The 13,254-nt window shown below is 39.3% G+C and overlaps 1 protein-coding gene across 1 annotated transcript in view; it reads right to left on the bottom strand.

The window, feature by feature from the left end:
- The window catches only part of FANCA (FA complementation group A), a 105,556-nt gene extending 93,446 nt beyond the window's left edge, over positions 1-12,110 (bottom strand). Inside the window, 8 exon segments of the mRNA XM_078149126.1 lie at positions 1,218-1,300; positions 2,946-3,058; positions 5,229-5,302; positions 6,911-7,006; positions 7,094-7,236; positions 8,500-8,596; positions 9,005-9,114; positions 11,903-12,110. Of these exon segments, the coding sequence (XP_078005252.1) occupies positions 1,218-1,300; positions 2,946-3,058; positions 5,229-5,302; positions 6,911-7,006; positions 7,094-7,236; positions 8,500-8,596; positions 9,005-9,114; positions 11,903-12,110 (924 nt within the window).
- Positions 12,111-13,254: the final 1,144 nt, after the last annotated feature.

The raw sequence follows: 13,254 nt of genomic DNA, 5'->3' as shown, positions 1-13,254 counted from the left end.
AGATCAAAGCATACTATTTTCACTGTTTTTTGTGGTTTTTCCCTTTTGCTCTGTTTCTTCTTTCACAACATGACTAATGTGGAAATATGTTTACATGACTGCACACGTATAACCTACATCTGACTGCTTACAGTCTCAGGGAAGAGGGATGGAAGGGAGGGAAAAAAATCTGAAACTCAAAATCTTATTAAAAATGAATGTTGAAAACTATCTTGATATATAACTGGAAAAAGTAAAATACTATTTACCAAAAAATAAAAATCAACTTTACAAAGAAAAAAGTAAAAGAAAACTCCAAATGGAATCACGAACAAAGACAATTGAAAAATTACACAACCACAAAAAAATTCTTACCCACCTCAAGCTCCCTATAAGAGCAAAAGCCCATCTTTTTCAAATACTAACAATTTATCAGTGTTCCTATATGGCAGTGATACAGAGAACACTACTGTTTCAGAAGAGCTAAAGTATCAAACAGAAATCAATAGAGAGGTACATAGGGTGTATGAGCAGCCCACTGTATATAATCAACATGGGACTCTGACAAGAGGAGAAAATAGGTTGATCACTTGGAAAGATGAAGGGATGACAGATGGACAGGTTTCACTGGTACCCTTTCAATATAAGGAGGAAGTAAGGTAGGCCTCCAGCATGTTCAGTGGACTGCCTAGGGTGAAATTTCTGATGAATGTTTATAAGAGTTGTACAGGAATGTGGAACTTTCTATACTACTGAAAAACTCCTAAATCAATGAGCTCACTGAACCATTCGTACACTTGGGGCAGCTATGTAACATAGAAGATAATGCTGAGCTTATAGTCAGGAAGACCTCTGGAATCTTGTCTCAGACACTTACTAGGTGTATGCCATGGGTAAGTAACTTAACCTGTAAACCTCAGTTTCCTCATCTGCAAAATGGGGATATTACCTACCTCAAAGGTTGCTGGGAGATTCAAATGAGATAACATATGTAAAGTAACACGTAAATACCAGCTACTATTGTTATCATTATAGAGTACTGATCCAAGCAATTCCTAAACCCAGATATTTTCTTTTTTCTTGGGGAAAAAAAAAGGAGGAGGGGGAGACGACCAAGGGGTGAATGGTATCATAAGATTCTTTAAGGTCTCTCTTTTATTCCAATAAAATTAAGTAGGATGGTTGTGAACTAGTCCCGCTCCCCTGCACCCAAAGACAACTTTCATTTTTCCTCCTACCTGGGGCACCTTTTCAAGTTCTACATTTCTTCTCAGATCTTGTGTGCTCTGAAATCCCCTCAGAACAAAAATTCTCATGATATCTGAAAATCATAAATACAAAATAATATTAATGGCTTCCTTCCATCTCAACAAAATTCCACCCAATCTCTGGGGATTCAAAAAAGACAAACAGAACCAGAAGAACACAGGGAGAGTTAGAAGCAAAGGCTAGAGGGTTGATTAAATAAGGGAGTAGAATCTCCTGGTGCCTAAGAGCTACAGATGGCTGAAATAAAACACAGAAGGATAAAAATTACTTCTGGATCACACATGCAATTACAAAAACACACCCCTTCTTATACCTCACTTTTCAAAGCACTAAATTCAAATTTAACAAGTATTTATTAAGTGTCTATTATTATGTGCTTGGGTACTATACTAGGTGATGGGGATATGAAAACAAAACTTACTCAACAGTTCCTGTCCACAAGAAACTTTTTGTTTAATCACCAGCAAGACATTTTTTGATTAAGTACTATAGTATACACAGTAAAACCTCCATTAAACAGAACTCAACTAACCAAATCCCTTGAAAAGAAATTTTTAGTACTATAACTTTAGTACTATAACTATAATAATATATAATAAATTAAACTATAATAAATTAAAATCAAATACCTATGGGGGATTTTTTAACTTTTTTTTTTTTGGCTACGCAATGGGGTTAAGTGACTTGCTCAGGGTCACACAGCTAGTAAGTGGTATGTGTCTGAGGCCGAATTTGAACTCAGGTACTCCTGAATACAGGGCCGGTGCTCTATCCACTGCACCACCTAGCTGCCCCGGATTTTTTAACTTTTAAAGAATATTGTGAAGGACATCCACTTAGTACACTTTTTACATTTTCTTAATAACTTTCTAGATCAACAATACTTTTAAAAGATCAGATATCTACATTAACGACTTTTAAGCACTCAAAGATGCAACTACTTTTAGTCACTAAAACAGAAACAAACACATTTTAGAAAGATTTCCAATAAAAATTTACCCCAAAAGGTTTTATTTTTTAAAGGTTTAACTTTCAGCTAATAAGAAAACTCAATTAATCAAAAGAACCAATTCCCCAACCATTTTAATCAAAGTTTTACTGAGTGGGGGGCCTTTCCCCCCCAAAAAAACTGTGATTCTTGAGAAGTCAGGCCTACTTCATTAAAATTAAAATATGGTACATAAGTGTTTAAGATCATAATTAGAGGAGTTACAGAAGTTACAAGAGCTAAGTTTACGGACCAAGAGAGAAAGTTTTAGGAATAATTTAGGTTTTCGAGATTTTTTTTTAAAGGAAACTTCAAGCTCCTCCAAGGAACCCTCCATTTCCCAGCCAATATTATATTTATTCAGGATTTTATAAATCTCAAGAGCTTATTCAATGTCTGCTTTAAGAGACCACCACTGGCCTCAGAGAGAATGAGAAAAGAGAGCCTCCATACCAAGCTAAGGGAAGCTCCTACAAGGCAAGGGGACCTAGAAGTATTTACCAAATCACTGCATTTCTGATCTTTTTTTCACTTCACTAGCCAAAGACTAAATTTCCTATGATCAGTGTGCACCAGGCTCATTACAGATTAAATTTCTATGCCCATGAAATATATAGAGAAAGTTCTATTTCAGATAAATCTTTAAAACTTAACAACTTCAGATTCTGATCCTAAATTAAAAAGGATCTTCCTTCTACCTCCAACTTACCAGATAGTATATGCTCAGCAACTTCCACTTCTTGAATGGAGTTTTCCACTTGTTCACACACAAGGCACAAGTTGTTATACAACCAATCCACCACAGTCTGGGAGTCTGAATGGCTGAGAACATACATATTCATGGATATTTAGTTTCTTTTTCTCTATGTATGACTCTTGTATTTTCTCTAACATTCATTCATCAGGAAACATGAGCCATTCCATATCAAAGCTAACTGGTAATAAAAACAGTAAGTGGCCCCTATTATTACCTAATAGCCATTGCCCAAAGAAGCCCTCAAACCAGGCCAGTATATGTGAAAATGTGTGGGATGTTAGGAGAAAAAGGTAGGTTCAAGTCTTCCTAGCACCAGAAAGCACATCAATTTTAGCCTTTTCTCTTTCTATCTGATAGTTAATTGGTGAAGAAAAGGGAGATTAGTCATGATAACAAAGAGATGTAAATCAGACTGCACATTATGGATTCATTTTTAGGGCACTATGAAACCCTCATGCATGAAACATGATAAGCCCTACAGCAGAAGTAATGAGTAAAAGTAGTGATTACTAGAAACCTGTGACCTATCAGTGGTATATCATCATGTCCTACATTCATATGGGAAGTAAAAGGGTCAAAAAAAGAAATCAAAGCAACATAAGAAGAGGTATAGGTTGGAATAGGATAGAAGACCATGGGATAAGAGTATTCCAACTCATGTAATTAACCCATCCTTCTACCATCCTATTGACCTCTAGGTTTCAGAGATAAATTTTTCTGATATAAATCAATACAATTAACACAAATCAATACATGGACTTTAAAACAAGCTTAAATAGAGTTCACATTGAATAATATATTGAAAGAGCGTTTCCCACCTTCACTGATCTCTTCACTTTCACCTTCTAACACAGAATTTACTTTGTGATCTTCTTTTCAATCTTTCACCCAATTCTGCCCTTTTCTTTTTTTCCTTTAAATTCTCATACCTGCTTGATACTTTACTATGCATGCTAGTAAGAGCACAAAGAAGCAGGCAAAAGACAATGGGTGACACATCATGTCAAATCATTTTGTTCATTTCACACAATGGTATTCCCACATACAAGTGGCATTTACTTTTAAATGTACCATAGCATTAAATTTTGGGTCGCAAATGTTTTTTTAAATTTCAAGTTATATTTTAAAAACACTTATTTTCAAAAAATGGTTTTCAATGACTTGTTTCTACTAAAAGAAATTTCATGTTAGGAAGTTCCTAGAACCAGAAAACTTATTAAAATAGAATCTGTTTTCAGTGATTTCCATACATTCCATTTCCCTACTTAGTATGAAATAGCTTGGTCATTTTCTAATTACAGAACGGCTAAAGTGAGCACAATTTCACTAAGTCCACAGGAATAAACATATAAGTGTCCTTTCTTCCTGCACTGTGTTCATGAAATGGTTGCAATGCCTGCAATGTGAATATTTTAAAAGCACAAATTAAATGAATTAAGACAAATCATTATTTAAATGAATAATTTATAAAGCAAAACTTTCTTTTAGAGTCACTTGCAAATGATTTGTTTTCTATAGATGGTATTTTCTTAGTCATCTTCACTATGATTTGGTAGCCTTGTTTTTTGTTTTTTTTTTAAAAGACTATGCCATCAGAGAATAAGGGTTAGTGAATTCTATCCAAGGCTTAAAGTATGGGACTAACCCAACTAGATTCAGAGAATCATCATTTTGGCCTCAGCCAAAATTCATTAAATATTCTACTTAACAGATTGTAAAAGGGTTGCAAACTGGTACCCACTGAACAGAACATTATGCTATAATTTCTAACCAAATCTCTCATATGGGAAAGAGGAAAAATCCATTACTTATTAGATTTATCTATACTGAATCATGCTACACAGCAGTTTAACCATGTGGAAGAGCAAATAATTTAAACATTGAAAATCTACTCCTGAACACCAACATCCCACAGAAAGTACTATCTACCAGTACTACTATAATAATTCCTAACAGTCACCTCATTGCAATAACCATTTTTATTTGAAGAAATTTCTAATAGAGGGTGAGCTATGACGTTTAAAACACACCACTATCTTGGAATAGCATTACAAAATTGGTGCACAATGGGGTCTTCATATAGGCTAAGTATTAGCTTTCAAAAGCAAAAAACAAGTTTTGTCAGAAGGTCTTTGTTACTTAATACAAATACTGAATCCTAGATTGAGTCGGGTTGCAACAAACTAATCAGACTGCATTAAAAGTAACTATAAATTTATTTATTACAAGCTTTACCTCTCTATCAGCTCTTCTAAGCCAATAATGCTTTTTGAGTGAAGTTGCCAGACAGCTTCAAGTACCAGAGAACGCTAAAGAAAAACAATAGCAGTAGTATCAAACTCCTGAGTGCTTTCATATTCCTATCAAATATTCAAAGTTGGTTAAAAACCAGATATGTTAAAAATTATTCTAGTGTTAATGTTTTCATTCCTCTCCAGGCTCCACTCCCAATTCTCTGGAATCTCTCTGCAGGTACCTTCTCCCCATCTCAGCCCCATCTTCAACTTCTTTTGGTGTGTCATCTTCCCCCGCTGGAATAAAAGCTCGTTGAGGGCAGGCACTTGCTTTTTGCTTCTATCTGTATTCCCAGTCCTTGCACAGTGTCTGGCAAATAGTATTTATTAAATGCTTGGTGACCTGACTGAGATAAAAAAATCTACTTTCTGATATGATACCAATAGGTGCTATTTAGTCACTTTGTCTTCTTAAAATATTTGTAAAATAAAACTAAACATTTTCAATTTTCTTCATTTCTTCAGATCACATTTGGTTTTTTGTTTTCACCAAAGGCAAACTTAAAAATGTTTTCCTCACAAATATGTCGAGTATATGCAAACAATTTTTAAAATAACAAGCACCTGCTTTAAATTTTCTCTTCCATTTCTATTCTCTTCCATTTCCAAAAGTCTTGGTTTTTATATGACTCCCCCTCCCCTCCAGTCCTTCCCCTAAATATTTGCTGATCTATATAATTACTGTAGCTAAGTCTCTGAAAAAACAAAATCTTCTGTTGAGTTTTTAAATTCTTCAAGAGTACCATAAATAGGAATAATTTTTAAAGTACAATGAAGTTTTCTAAGCTTCCTGCATAGTCCTCGGAAATTTTCTCTATAAGAAAATATGTTTAAAAACGTTTAGATAGCACAAAGAATGTGCAGATAATATTTTCCTCATTCTACTCTACTGACATTAATGGTCAAAAGAAATCAGTGTGGGGACCTATATAACTAGGTTCATATTAAGCATGAATATATATGTAGGTGTAACTATATGCATACAAGATCATGGAGGAGATATAAGAGATCATCTGGTTCAACCTACCATGAAGAAATTAAAACCTAGAAGAGTGAAAGGACTTGCCCAAGGTCACACACGTAGTAAGACAAAGCCCAGATTTAAACCCAGGTCCTCTGACTCCAAATTCAGGCTCTTTCTATTATACAAAGCTACCCACTCAAGACATGTACTTTTATATATGAATATGAGGTTGTTAAAAATTACTAACATAAGAGTGTGGCTTACTAACAAGGAATGCTTTAGACACAGATTATATCAGCCCAGAAAAGACTGTAAATACAGAAGTTAAAAAGACATGAAAAAATAATCATCCCACAACACATAAGAGTAGAAGAAAAGCTATGGAACATATGTTCTAACTGAAAAATAACTGAAACAAAGCCAGAAGGTAAGTATCTTACGCCTTAGAAAAAATATGAGAGATTCATAGTGGCAAATCACGATAATTTAGGCTAAAAGAATGACATCAGGTTCTAGTTTCTGGCTTACCAAAGGCACCAGTGATCTCATTTGATCTAGCACTAATGAAATGTCAACAAGGGATCTAAGTACTTGACTAGGCTTCAGCTGAGTCATCATAATATTGCTCCAGGGCTAGAGCTATCAAGGAGGCAGTTTACCTGCACCTTCCAAATTTCTTGACAGAAGGAGACACGACAAAAGAGACCACGTTCCAATAAATCTTGGGCAATATCTGACAGGGAGGATAATTTCTTCTGAAAGTGAGGGAGAGAGAAAGCACTTAATCAGTACAACAGAAATAATGATTTTCCAGAAAGCTCAGAAAGCTGTTGGCCTCTCACCCTCTGTTCCAAGTTTAGCAGAGTGGCCTGCTTGGATCCCTCTGGTGCCTGGCATAGCTGCTCAAGGCAGGAGGCAGCTGTCCGAGCTGACAGGATTCCTACTGGGACCCCTAACTTTGAAGCTTGTTCCTGTAGAGCAGAGACTGAAAAGCAAAACAAAACCAGCAGCACTAAACCTGAGGTTGGATTTTTGAATTTTTCTAAAAACCTGGTGGTAAACATATAGTAATATTTTAATGAAAAGAACCTAAACAATTCATTCTTTAGCATACAGAATTATGGCCTACGTTTTAATCAGAAGTTTGAAGTTCCTTTTAAAAATGTTAGGGAAATGGGAAGGAGGTTACTGGGGAAGGGGGCATCTGGAAGTGAAATTAACAATTAATATCAGCACTGATAATCACCCCTGATGCTGATCACTAGTAAATTCCAAAAGGAATAGCAACCTATACAAATTTGACACAAAATATATAGGTCCACAGAATTAGCAGCTATTTACAAAGGATATAATTTTTCCACCTTTTCTACTAGAATACAGCAAATTACTCTCAAAAAGAGAAGCATGACAAAGTCATGTTTGGGGGAGAGAGACCTATTCAAACACTGACTTTACAGTTAGAGATTAAGCCTAGCCTGTATACCCAGATCAGACAAAAGCCTCCAGCAGAAAAGTAAAAAATTCACAAATTAAAGTTTATTTACACTCCTAGTTGATTGAGTAAATAAAAGTAAAAACCTTTGTAAACCCAACACCTGTATATCAGAAATACAGCAATTATTTGTTTCTTAAAATAAGGTCTTGTGCTTTTAGAAACACCGGCAGTAGAGGGCAGCTAGGTGGCACAGGAAAGAGCACCAGCCCTGGAGTCAAAAGGACCTGAGTTCTAATCTGGCCTCAGACACATAACACTCACTAGCTGTGTGACCCTGGGCAAGTCTCTTAATCCCAATTGCCTCACCAAAGGAAAAAAAAAACAAAACACTGGCAGCATATTAAAGTATCAACTGAACCTGGTTCATTGCACTGAAAATGTAAGATTTAGGAAACTGTTACGGAAATGAAAACATATTTTCATTTATTAAAGGCCATTAATTATGTAACTTAAAGTTTAACTCTAGATTCTAAGCATATATTCTAACTTTTCAATTATCCTGCCATTTTAGTGTGAAACAATGCAAAGGAGAACAAGAGCTATTATTCAAATAAAAAATAAGTTTGGAAACATCCACTTAAGCAAAATTCAACTAATATTTCTTCCCTGAAGTGAATACTGACCAGTGTTCATCTCCTAGTTATTAACAGAAATCTGAAAACTCAGGGTGGAAAACTCCTTATTTTTGAATCTTTCCCTCAATATCCCACTCCTCCATCCCCCCTTAAGAAATGAGTTTGTATAAAAACTCACCTACAAATGATTTAGAATGTGTAGTTGGCACTCCACGGCTTTCAGGGTCAATTAAATTGCTAAAACATAATGTTTTTTTATATTGTATACCATCTACCTGGAATCAAAAACACAAAGAAAAGAATCTGCAAGCTGTGTTTGTATAAAAATAAACCGGGTGTACATGATGCCAGACTGCTACACAAAACCAAAATATCCAAATATGTTAAGATAAAACAAAAAAGTAAAAAAAATTGAAGCCTTACGGGAGGTACTGAGTTTATTTTAAACAGCTTTATCTTGCTTCTAAACAATGAAATTCTTCCATTAGTTTTTTTTTCTCACCCAGTTAACAAAATTTATTAAGAGTCTATCACTGCTGTTCCCTGATCTTTCCAAAGATCTCTATGAGGGTGATATTTTAGCTAGACTCAAAATAAAAACAACAAAACAACAACAACAACCACCCCACACACAAAAAACCATGCCTCAACAGGGTTAAGCACAAGCCAATTAGCCCTCTTACCTCAAGAAATAGGTCATTCAAATTCTGATGGCGTTTCAGGAGGTACACAGCTGCTTCCTGTAGTTTCTGTTCCCTTCCAGGTTTGTATTTTTGTTTATTGACTCTTCCCTCTTTAAAAAAAAAAGTTCAATTTAAAAAACCATAGCCCACATCTCATGTTTCCACAAGAGATTCTCTAATGCATAGCATCCATTTGACCCATGAATACAAAATTTCTCTTCATAAAAAAGGTCAGCAGTAATAGTAGACAACCCCAACACCATCTGCTGCGCAAACTCCCCTTCTGCTGAGCCATTTCCAAATCTCTTGAGATCACACCATCTCGGAAGCCATCTGGTCCATCCCATACTTAGAAAACCCTTTCACTATATTCCTATCAAATCATCACCCAGGCTTGGCTGGAAGACCTCCCTACTACTAATGAGAAACAGCTCTTATTTTTCATTTCTAGAAAGCTCCTGAGGAAGATTTTCCTTACGATCAAGGCTAACCCTGACAGCAACTCCCACTCGCTCCTACCTGTTCTGCCTCCTGGGCCTGGGGCACAAGTCTAATCCCTCTTCTGTATGTCAACCTTTCACAGATGTGATGCGTGCTTCCATGGGAAAGTATCACTAACCTGTAGCCCTCCAACGGTATTGATCAATAGGAAATTCATACATTTCATGTGGAATCTGAACCACAGAAGCATCTGACCCAGTCTATTAACCTATTAAGCTAGAAGTTTTTTCTTAAAAAAAAAAAAACAACCTGAGACTTTCAATTGTACCGCCATGATGAATAAATTGCAATCATTTCTTACTCTTCATGCAGCCAAAAAGTAAGTCTGTTACAGAGGTGGGGAACCTGTGTCCTGTGAAGTTGGATTCAGTCAAAGGGCCCCTCTTGGGGTCCTACAGGCCACACATGGCTGTGAGGCCACAGGTTCCCCACCCGTGGTCTATTATTTCACAAAGTAAGAAATTAAAGGTGCAGACTACAAGAATGAATTCAACAAGATTACACCATAAACTATGAGTTGAGTGAGGACTAGATTTCTTTTCTTAGCACTGGTGCTTCCCACACTTCCAATGTATCCAGACCGGTAGTCTACAATCCTTTTTTATCATGGGAACCATCAATAATTTTTTCCCTTGGTTAGCATACTAGGGGAAGGGGAAAGATAGTAATAATAGCTAACATTTATAAGTCCTTACTACATGTACAGCACCGTGCTAAGTGCTATACAAATATTGTCATTTGATCCTTACAACCCTGGGAGAGGTAAGTGCTATTCTTATTCCCATATTACAGTAGAGAAAACTGAGGCAAACTGTCTTGCCCAGAGTCATACAGCGAGGAAGGGTCTAAGACTGGATTAGGACTTGGGTCTTTCTGACTCCAAGCCTGCCTCTCTATCCACTGTACCACCTCAGCAGCCAGATCACACATCCCTTGGAGTCCTGCCACTGGTACCCTTCCCCCCCAATCCCTCAACCTTAGAGCCCCCTGCTCCAAACCACTAGGGAAAGGACATCAGAAAAACAAACAAACAGTGACTAGGGGAGAACTGGAATTAAGGCAAGGGCAAGCCCACAGCAACCATCTTCCTTCCTCCTTTTCTCTGCCTCCCAGGGAGCCACTGGGACACAAAAGAAAGCTGGACTAATCCCGGGACCAAAGTCAGCAGCCAAGCGCTAAGGCCTAGAACAGCAACAGGCATTTCACAGGTACTTATCGAATGAACACCTTGAACACAACAAGGGGAAGCTTGAGGAAGTGGGGGGACCCAGTTCTACTCCCCATCATGCCCTTAACTGGCTATGAGTTGGAAAAATTCTCTAGGCCTAAATGAGGTGATCTTTAAAAGTCTTCTCTTGTGCAGCTAGAGCTGCATATTGTAATGTATATTCTATTATACTGAGGCAGCTGGAGCACTGTGCCAAGAGTCAGAAAGATCTAAGTTCCAATCCAATCTCAGATACTTCCTAGCTCTGTCACCCTGGGCAAACAATTAAAAAGTTTGTCTCAGTTTCCTTTTCTGTAAAATGGGGAGATAATAATAGCATCTACCCCCGAGGGCTACTGTGAGGATCAAATGAGATAATTGTACAGCATCTACTTTTACAGTGATTATTACACCCCAAATCTATGTATGGGGAGACATACCCAGCCTTGGGCACAAACCATTGGGGGGAGGGGGGAGGACTCATCATAACAACTTATTACATCTATGTAGTCCAACACCGGCCTCCAAACGGTCCTGTGTGGTACAAAGTGGTATGATGCCCACTTTACAGATGAAAAAATGAGGTTCGGGCGGTCCGGAATTTGAACTCAGGTTGCTTGACTCCAAGTCTTTGCGCTGAACCCAAACTGCCTCTCAAGACCAAAAGACGAGAGCTTTGTCCAAGAAAATGGGGTGGGAGAGAGGAAGGGTCTCAGCCTAGAAAAGGGGAATGTGTGGGCCGAAGGGTCAAGACTCCTTTTCAGGAGGAGAGAGCACCAAGGGGTTTCCCTTGGCGAGGAGGCTAGGGGGGAGGGGGGAAGGGGAAAAGGGAAGGGAGAGAGGAGGAAGGGAAAGGGGAGAAGGAGGGAGGAGGGGGAAGGGAAAGAGAGGGATGAGAGGAGGCAGGGGAGAAGGGAGGAGGGACTCAGGACGGGCTGAGGGAGAAGGGTAGGGGGAGGAAAAGAGGGGTGAGGTGAGAAGGGGGGACACCGGGAGGGACGGGGAGGGGGAGAGGAAGGGGCGGCATCACGGAGGGAGGGGGATAACGTCTTTCCCCGAAGAGGGGATGGGGGTCAGCGGCAGGAGGAAGCACGGGCCCAGGCCAGCCGGGCCAGGCTGTCTCCACTGCCCTCTCCGGGAGCAGGGCGACCTCCTCTCACCCTCCCGCCTCTCATCCCGCCGCCACGTACCCAGCAGCTCGGACAAGGTCCTCCTACGCCGGCCGGGTGCCGGCGCTGGGGGACGAATCTGGCCGCCCCGCAGACATAGCGAGGTCTGCACCCTCAATCCCGCGGCTCCCGCGCGCCTCCCCTCACTCCCGCGCTCGCGCTGCTTGCTCATTGGCCACGACGAGGTCTGCGAAGCCATTGGATGTCGGCTCCGAGGCCCCGCCTTCATGTAGCAAAAGTAAAAAAAAATTCTCGACCGCCTCCAGAAGTCATCTTGGTGGTGGCGATTGTGAGCACTATTGGGGCGGCCATCTTGGTAGTGTCAAAGAATGAAGGAGTGGTGGGAGACAGGCGCGCGCGTGCGCGCGTGTGTGTATGTGTGTTCCTCTGTTTAACCTCGTTTGACACCCGAAAGGATCTGCCCCCAGAGCTGGCAGCGCCTGCGCTTTTCCCAGGCCACCACTGCGTTCTTGGCTTCGGAAGCACATCTGGGAGACCGGACCAGAGATCTTAGGTTTAGAGCTTCAAGGCCGCTTGTCCAGCCTCCCCTTGTTACAGATGAGGAAGACGAGGCTGGGGGGCGGGGGTGGACATTAAGTGAGTGTGCTAGGTCGCCTAGGCAGTAAAATGGCAATAAAATGAATTTGAACCCCCAGACCTCTGACTCCGAAGCCCCTTTATCAGGAGCCCGGATAGGAAAGAGAGCCCTCATTTTCCCTTTAAAGGAAAACGTAGCTCCACCATCGATCGGGACTCAAGAATTTAGCAACCTGGCTGTTATTGGCAGAAGTCATTTGTGGTTTGGCACCTCAGTGGGTCCATCTGTAGGACGAGTGGAGTTGGGTTTGCTATCTACCTCCCTCAGAAGAGCATGACGGAAAGACCGTATCTGAAAAGTGCTTTCACTTCGAAGTTGTTTTTAAAAATCTCTCTAAAAGGACAAAGCATCGTTACCATTTATTGAACCTATATTTGTTTAGGTTTGCAGAGAACCCTTGGTGTATAGAGCACCGTGTTAGGTGTGACATTCAAATCGAGAATTTAAATTCCTCCATGTGGAGAGCAGTCTAAAATTGAATTGAAAAGCCAAGACTCATTCCCTGGAGCTGAACACTGTCAGAGAAAGACAAACCATCTCTGTGAAGTAAAGAAAAATTAGATTCATGAAATACAGGTTTATGAATTCGCACCATAATTGGATGAAAATTAAAGAATGAGTTGGAAATGAGATAAATGGAAGATGGAAATAATGAGTGGGGGCAAAGAAGGAAGGTATCTTGGCATAAAGGACAGATGCTATAGAGAGGGATGTAAAATATGAAAACAGAGAAGAATGGAGAGAATAGAGGGCAGGCGGTCAAAGATTAGAACAA

Source organism: Phascolarctos cinereus, unplaced genomic scaffold, assembly GCF_003287225.1.
Source record: "Phascolarctos cinereus isolate Bilbo 61053 unplaced genomic scaffold, phaCin_HiC Scaffold_2;HRSCAF=192, whole genome shotgun sequence".
Classification (NCBI taxonomy): Eukaryota; Metazoa; Chordata; class Mammalia; order Diprotodontia; family Phascolarctidae; genus Phascolarctos; species Phascolarctos cinereus.
Note: the sequence above shows the minus strand (reverse complement) of the source record. Positions and strands in the feature narration are given on the sequence as shown.